Below are 8634 nucleotides of genomic sequence, written 5' to 3'. Positions count from 1 at the left end.
AGTGAAGCTATGATCTTCGCAGTTATGAGCGCAATTTTTGTCTGACATATTTTTGTATGATATGACATGAGTGAATGACGTTATCAGTAATCTAATTTGCATATTTTACACATTTTTCAAACTTAAATACCTCCGGAAACAATGCAGATAATTCCAAAAGGTAAATGGCATTTTTAACCTTTCCTGGAATTCTATATAAGCCTAAAAATCCAAGGGATAAAAATTTGATCATAGTAGCACTTTACAAACTCCTTTGGCTTTTAAAATATATTTTTAGCACTACAACTTCCAATATTATGTTAGTCTGATGATAACTGTTTTTTCCCGAAATTTGTAAATTAAACATAAGTTTAGAGGTTTAATACTACACTTACCTGTTTTTAGGTGGACCACGAAATTTATAGTTTATATAACTAGTTGTGCCACCCGTGTTTAATATTGACAATTTAAGACTCAGAACAAATTTTTATTAGCTCTTGAAAGGAAAACCAGAGCTTGTTGATTCATTTCATGACACAAAAGTGTCATATTATACAAAAGTGTCCTTGATTTGATTATGGTAAATTACAAAATGAATCAAATCGATACTCAGAACAAGTACAGGGCGAGACTTGCACCTGAGTCACTGAGGTATCACAGTTAATGTTTGGTGCTGCATCAACTGTGTTTTATATTTCAAAAATACACCTATGCATTTATGTAATACCAAAGTCCATATTATTCTACCAGCTAGTTTTCGTTAATGCCCAACACTATGTTGATTTGTACATTAAATTGCGTAAATTAAAAGGGCACTTTTCACAGCAAATGACAATTGAAGAAGAAAACTATATAGTGGAACCTGGAGTATTTAGTAAAAGAGGCGAAAACAGGTAAAGTTTAACCTTGTTTTGTTTTACGAGACATCTGGTTTGTCTCTTCTACTGGGCAAACCTGCCCAGAGGGAAGGAGCACGAACAGGACTCGAGGTCCTATGCGAGGTGCTCCACCCTACCCTATCCAGACCAGAAAGACCAGACCACAACACCGGGAACTACATGCCCTACTCTTTGCGACAAGTGTGCGGGTTCTTTTACGTCCCACAGGATTATGAACATTGAAGGGTTGTGAGACGGGACCTCCGCCTTATCGTCTGTATCCGAGAAGACTAGAGAGTCTCACCGTTTGCAGATATAATTACAAAGGCAGCACTTTCTCCTCAGTTATTTAAAGACCCTGAGTGTTGGTTCGGCCAGAGTTGAACTCACGACCTCCCGCGAGACAGCCTGGTGCTCAACCAACTGAGCTACCGGTGCGTGGTGAGTTGAGTTGTTTCTTCATTTGGTTCCACTGTTTGGATGCCCCCGCTATGCGCAGCTTTTAACAGCCTAATTGGCCCTGGGGGCGGGGAAATAAGCTATCTTTTAACCCTGCGTAAATGTTAAATCCCCTACTATGTCCCAGAGGTCGGGGGGCAAGGGTTTCAATCTCTGCACCTACCAGAAATTAATAGACAAACAAGAAATGAAAAAGCCAACAGATCCTGGAGAATATTCGATATGGCCTGAAGACAATGTCATAACCCACTTTAATGAGGAAAGAGAGGAGCATAGCTACAGCGAGGGTAAGTAAACTAAACCTATGTGTAAGTGTACCAGAGTGGCCAGAAAAAACCTGCCCCAAAAAACCCCAAAGGGAAAAAGAGTACAGGAAATCTGGGACGGGCCAGGCACAACTCACGTCCCCCGCCAGGACTATAAATAAATTACTCAAAAATTACAAAATCAGCAAAAACAAAAATCTAATTCTCATTAAAAGAATAAAAGACACAACTAAATTAAAAGTTCCTTAGATACTACTAAACACCTCCTAAAACCATGCAAAACATACCTATGCTAAGCGGTCTCACACTTCTAACCAGCATGGGTATCTAACAAATCACCAGCTATTTTCCACGTCAGGCACCTAAGTTGAACGGCTCGCGGGGGACCCAAGCCGGGCGACAGAGTTAAATGACTCGCGGAGCGACACAAGACGGGAGACCGAGTTAAACAACTGACGGGGCAACACAAGCCGGGCGACCGGCTTGTGTCGCCCCGCGAGTCGTTCAAGTCGGTCTGCCCACTTGGGTCGCCCTGCGAGTCATTTAACTCAGTCGCCCAGCTTGTCTCGCCCCGCGAGTCGTTCTACTCAGTCGACCGGCCTCGATCGCCCCGGGAGTCGTTCAAGCCGGTCGCCCAGCTTGTGTCACCCCGCGAGTCGTTCAAGTCGCTTTCCCGGCTTAGTTGTGCGAGTCGTTCAAGTCAGTCTCGCAGCTTTGTTCGCCCAGCGACTCCTTCAAATCGGTCACAAGGCTTGTTTCGCCCCGCGAGTAGTTCAAGTCAATCATCCGGCTTGTGTCGCCCAGCGAGTCGTTCAACTCGGTCGCCCCGGGAGTCGTTTCATTTGGTCGCCCGGCTTGTGTCATCCCATGAGTCGTTCAAGTCGATCACCCGGCTTGTGTCGCCCACGGAGTCGATCAACTCGGTCGCCCGGCTTGGGTAGCCCCAGAAGTCGTTCAAGTCGGTCACCCAGCTTCTATCGCCCCGCGAGTCTTTTAACCCAGTCGCCCAGCTTGTTTCGCCGAGCGAGTCATTCAACTCAGTCCCAAACCAAGCCGGGCAGCCGACTTAAATGACTCAGGCAGTAAAACAAGCCAGGCGAGCGACTTGAATGACAGGCGGGACGATCCCAAGCCGGGCGACTGACTTAAACGACTCGCTGGGCGACCCAAGCCAGGCGACCGACTGCAACGACTCCCAGGGCGAAACAAGCCGGGTGACCAAGTTAAACAACTCGCGACGCGACACAAGCCAGGAGACCGACTTGAACGACTCGCAGGGCGTACCAAGCCGGCCAAGCGACTTAAACGACTCGCAGGGTGACACAAGCCGGACGACCGAGTTGGACGACTCCCGGGGCGAAACTAGTCCGGCGACTGAGGGTGACACAAGTCGAGCGACAGAGTTGGACGACTCGCGGGGCAACAGAAGTCGGGCGACCGAGTTGGACGACTCGCGGAGCGTCACAAGTCGGGCGACCGAGTTGGACGACTCGCGGGGCGACACAAGTCGTGCGACCGAAATGGACGACTCGCGGTGTGAAACAAGTAGGGCGACCGAGTTGCACGACTTGCGGGGCAAAACAAGTCGGGCAACTGAGTTGGACGACTCGTGGAGTGACACAAGTCGGGCGACCGAAATGGACGACTCGTGGAGCAACACAAGTCGGGCGACCAAGTTGGACGACCCGCGGGGCGACACAAGTCGGGCGACCAAGTTGGACGACTCGCGGGTCGACACAAGTCGAGCGACCGAGTTGGACGACTCGTGGGGCGAAACAACTCGGGCGACCGAGTTGGACGACTCACGGGGCGACACAAGTCAGGCGACCGAGTTGGAAGACTCGCGAGGCGAAACAAGTCGGGCAACCGAGTTGGACGACTCGCGGGGCGACACAAGTCGGGCGACCGAGTTGGACGACTCGCGGGGCGACACAAGTCGGGCGACCGAGTTGGACGACTCGCGGGGCGACACAAGTCGGGCGACCGAGTTGGACGACTCGCGGGCCGACACAAGTCGGGCGACCGAGTTGGACGACTCGCAGGGCAACACAAGTCGGGCAACTGAGTTGGACGACTCGTGGAGTGACACAAGTCGGGCGACCGAAATGGACGACTCGTGGAGCAACACAAGTCGGGCGACCAAGTTGGACGACCCGCGGGGCGACACAAGTCGGGCGACCAAGTTGGACGACTCGCGGGTCGACACAAGTCGAGCGACCGAGTTGGACGACTCGTGGGGCGAAACAACTCGGGCGACCGAGTTGGACGACTCACGGGGCGACACAAGTCAGGCGACCGAGTTGGAAGACTCGCGAGGCGAAACAAGTCGGGCAACCGAGTTGGACGACTCGCGGGGCGACACAAGTCGGGCGACCGAGTTGGACGACTCGCGGGGCGACACAAGTCGGGCGACCGAGTTGGACGACTCGCGGGGCGACACAAGTCGGGCGACCGAGTTGCACGACTCGCGGGCCGACACAAGTCGGGCGACCGAGTTGGACGACTCGCGGGGCAACACAAGTCGGGCAACTGAGATGGACGACTCGTGGAGTGACACAAGTCGGGCGACCGAAATGGACGACTCGTGGAGCAACACAAGTCGGGCGACCAAGTTGGACGACCCGCGGGGCGACACAAGTCGGGCGACCAAGTTGGACGACTCGCGGGTCGACACAAGTCGAGCGACCGAGTTGGACGACTCGTGGGGCGAAACAACTCGGGCGACCGAGTTGGACGACTCACGGGGCGACACAAGTCAGGCGACCGAGTTGGAAGACTCGCGAGGCGAAACAAGTCGGGCAACCGAGTTGGACGACTCGCGGGGCGACACAAGTCGGGCGACCGAGTTGGACGACTCGCGGGGCGACACAAGTCGGGCGACCGAGTTGGACGACTCGCGGGGCGACACAAGTCGGGCGACCGAGTTGCACGACTCGCGGGCCGACACAAGTCGGGCGACCGAGTTGGACGACTCGCGGGGCAACACAAGTCGGGCGACCCAGTTGGACGACTCGCGGGGCGACACAAGTCGGGCGACTGAGTTGCACGACTCGCGGGCCGACACAAGTCGGGCGACCGAGTTGGAAGACTCGCGTGGCGAAACAAGTCGGGCGATCGAGTTGGACGACTCGCGGGCCGACACAAGTCGGGCGACCGAGTTGGACGACTCGCGGGGCAACACAAGTCGGGCGATCGAGTTGGACGACTCGCGGGGCGACAGAAGTCGGGCGACCGAGTTGGACGACTCGCGGGGCGACACAAGTCGGGCGACCGAGTTGGACGACTCACAGGGAGACACAAGTCGGGCGACCGAGTTAAAAGACTCGCGTGGCGAAACAAGTCGGGCGATCGAGTTGGACGACTCGCGGGGCGACACAAGTCGGGCGACCGAGTTGCACGACTCGCGGGCCGACACAAGTCGGGCGACCGAGTTGGACGACTCGCGGGGCAACACAAGTCGGGCGACCCAGTTGGACGACTCGCGGGGCGACACAAGTCGGGCGACTGAGTTGCACGACTCGCGGGCCGACACAAGTCGGGCGACCGAGTTGGAAGACTCGCGTGGCGAAACAAGTCGGGCGATCGAGTTGGACGACTCGCGGGGCGACAGAAGTCGGGCGACCGAGTTGGACGACTCGCGGGGCGACACAAGTCGGGCGACCGAGTTGGACGACTCACAGGGAGACACAAGTCGGGCGACCGAGTTAAAAGACTCGCGTGGCGAAACAAGTCGGGCGATCGAGTTGGACGACTCGCGGGGCGACAGAAGTCGGGCGACCGAGTTAGACGACTCGCGGGGCGACACAAGTCGGGCGACCGAGTTGGACGACTCGCGGGGAGACACAAGTCGGGCGACCGAGTTGGACGACTCGCGGGGCGACACAAGTCGGGCGACCGAGTTGCACGACTCGCGGGCCGACACAAGTCGGGCGACCAAGTTGGACGACTCGCGGGGCGACACAAGTTGGGCGACCGAGTTGGACGACTCGCGGGGCGACACAAGTCGGGCGACCGAGTTTCACGACTCACGGGCCGACACAAGTCGGGCGACCGAGTTGGACGACTCGCGGGCCGACACAAGTCGGGCGACCGAGTTGGACGACTCTCGGGGCGACACAAGTCGAGCGACCGAGTTGCAAGACTCGCGGGGTGAAACAAGTCGGGCGACCAAGTTGGACGACTCACGGGGCGACACAAGTCGGGCGACTGAGTTGGACGACTCGCGAGGCGAAACAAGTCGGGCGACTGAGTTGGACGACTCGCGGGGCGACACAAGTCGGGCGACATAGTTGGACGACTCGCGGGGCGACACAAGTCGGGCGACCGAGTTGGACGACTCGTGGGGCGACACAAGTCGGGCGACCGAGTTGGACGACTCGTGGGGCGACACAAGTCGGGCGACCGAGTTGGACGACTCGCGGGCCGACACAAGTCAGGCGGCCGAGTTGGACGACTCGCGGGCCGACACAAGTCGCGCGACCGAGTTGGACGACTCTCGGGGCGACACAAGTCGGGCGACCAAGTTGGACGACTCACGGGGCGACACAAGTCGGGCGACTGAGTTGGACGACTCGCGAGGCGAAACAAATCAGGCGACCAAGTTGGACGATTTGCGGGCCGACACAAGTCGGGCAACCGAGTTGGACGACTCGCGAGGCGAAACAAGTGGGTCGACAGAGTTGGACGTTTCGCGGGGCGACACAAGTCGGGCGACCGAGTTGCACGACTCGCGGGCCGACACAAGTCGGGCGACCGAGTTGGACGACTCGCGGGGCGAGACAAGTTGGGCGACTGAGTTGGACGACTCGCGGGGCGACACAAGTCGGGCGACCGAGTTGCACGACTCGCGGGCCGACACAAGTCAGGCGGCCGAGTTGGACGACTCGCGGGCCGACACAAGTCGCGCGACCGAGTTGGACGACTCTCGGGGCGACACAAGTCGGGCGACCAAGTTGGACGACTCACGGGGCGAGACAAGTCGGGCGACTGAGTTGGACGACTCGCGAGGCGAAACAAGTCGGGCGACTGCGTTGGACGACTCGCGGGGCGACACAAGTCGGGCGACATAGTTGGACGACTCGCTGGGCGACAAAAGTCGGGCGACCGAGTTGGACGACTCGTGGGGCAACACAAGTCGGGCGACCGAGTTGGACGACTCGCGGGGTGACACAAGTCGGGCGACCGAACTGGACGACTCGCGAGGCGAAACAAATCAGGCGACCAAGTTGGACGATTTGCGGGCCGACACAAGTCGGGCAACCGTGTTGGACGACTCGCGAGGCGAAACAAGTGGGGCGACAGAGTTGGACGTTTTGCGGGGCGACACAAGTCGAGCGACCGAGTTGCAAGACTTGCGGGGCGAAACAAGTCGGGCGACCAAGTTGGACGACTCAAGGGGCAACACAAGTCGGGCGACCAAGTTAGACGACTCGCGAGGCGAAACAAGTCGGGCAACCGAGTTGGACGACTCGCGGGGCGAGACAAGTCGGGCGACCGAGTTGGACGACTCGCGGGGCGACACAAGTCGGGCGACCGAGTTGGACGACTCGCGGGGCGACACAAGTCGGGCGACCGAGTTGGACGACTCGCGGGGCGAGACAAGTCGGGCGACTGAGTTGGACGACTCGCGGGGCGACACAAGTCGGGCGACCGAGTTGGACGACTCGCAGGGCGAGACAAGTTGGGCGACCGAGTTGGACGACTCGCGAGGCGAAACAAGTCGGGCGACTGAGTTGGACGACTCGCGGGGCGAGACAAGTCGGGCGACTGAGTTGGACGACTCGCGGGGCGACACAAGTCGGGCGACCGAGTTGGACGACTCCGGGGCGACACAAGTCGGGCGACCGAATTGGACGACTCGCGAGGCGAGACAAGTCGGGCGACTGAGTTGGACGACTCGCGGGGCGAAACAAGTCGGGTGACCGAGTTGGACGACTCGCGGGGCGACACAAGTCGGGCGACCGAGTTGGACGACTCGCGGGGCGACACAAGTCGGGCGACCGAGTTGGACGACTCGCGGGGCGACACAAGTCGGGCGACCGAGTTGCACGACTCGCGGGGCGACACAATTTTGGCGACCGAGTTGGACGACTCGCGGGGCGACACAAGTCGGTCGACCGAGTTGGACGACCGAGTTGGACGACTCGGGCGACCGAGTTGGAAGACTCGCGGGGCGAAACTCGCGGGGCGAAACAAGTTGGGCGACCGAGTTGGACGACTCGCGGGGCGAGACAAGTCAGGCGACCAAGTTGGACGATTCGCGGGGCGATATAAGTCGGGCGATTGAGTTGGACGACTCGCGGGGTGACAGAAGTCGGGTGACCGAGTTGGACGACTCGCGGGGCGACACAAGTCGGGCGACCGAGTTGGACGACTCGCGGGGCGAGACAAGTCGGGCAACCGAGTTGGACGACTCGCAGGGCGAAACAAGTCGGGCGACCGAGGTTGACGACTCGCGGGGCGAAACAAGTCGGGCGACCGAGTTGGACGACTCGCGGGGCGAAACAAGTCGGGTTACCGAGTTGGTTGAGTCGCGGGGCGACACAAGTCGGGTGACCGAGTTGCACGACTCGCGGGGCGAAACAAGTCGGGCGACCGAGTTGGACGACTCGCGGGGCCAAACAACTCGGGCGACCGAGTTGGACGACTTGCGGGGCGAGACAAGTCGGGCGACCGAGTTGAACGACTCGCGGGGCGAAACAAGTAGGGCGACCGAGTTGGACGACTCGCGGGGTGAAACAAGTCGGGTGACCGAGTTGGACTCGCAGGGCGAACGAAGCCGGGCGACTGAGTAGAACAACTCGCGGGGCGACCTAACCCGGGCGACCAAGTTGAACGACTTGCAGGGCGAACCAAGCCTGGCGACCGAGTTAAATGACTGGTGGGGCGAGACAAGCCGGGCGACCGAGTTGAACCACTTTCTGCAGTGATGGCACCAGAAAAATTACTGGTTCCTCTCTTCTGTTTCCATTTTTCTGAAGATCTATGATAAAATATAGGAAAAATGTTTAGTATTAGCAAGAGAGCATTACTTCTTCTCATTGGAACATATC

The 8634-nt window shown here is 58.0% G+C and overlaps 1 protein-coding gene and 1 long non-coding RNA gene across 4 annotated transcripts in view; one reads left to right on the top strand and one right to left on the bottom strand.

Moving 5' to 3' along the window:
* Nucleotides 1–2691: 2691 nt before the first annotated feature.
* On the top strand, nucleotides 2692–5871 carry LOC138037573 (dentin sialophosphoprotein-like). Its single transcript, XM_068883479.1, has one exon. It carries the CDS (start codon nucleotides 2692–2694, stop codon nucleotides 5869–5871), a length of 3180 nt encoding a protein of 1059 aa, XP_068739580.1.
* A 1764-nt stretch (nucleotides 5872–7635) lies between these two features.
* Nucleotides 7636–8634, bottom strand: part of LOC138028877 (uncharacterized) — a 27180-nt gene continuing 26181 nt past the window's right edge. The window contains exon 6 of one of the 3 annotated variants that reach the window (XR_011127758.1): nucleotides 7636–8564. This is a non-coding gene — a long non-coding RNA (uncharacterized lncRNA). The remainder of the gene's footprint in view (nucleotides 8565–8634) is intronic. The other 2 variants (XR_011127754.1, XR_011127755.1) reach the window with 2 other exon arrangements.

This window comes from Montipora capricornis, chromosome 2 (assembly GCF_036669925.1).
Source record: "Montipora capricornis isolate CH-2021 chromosome 2, ASM3666992v2, whole genome shotgun sequence".
NCBI lineage: Eukaryota > Metazoa > Cnidaria > Anthozoa > Scleractinia > Acroporidae > Montipora > Montipora capricornis.
This window is presented reverse-complemented; position numbering and strand designations above follow the sequence as displayed.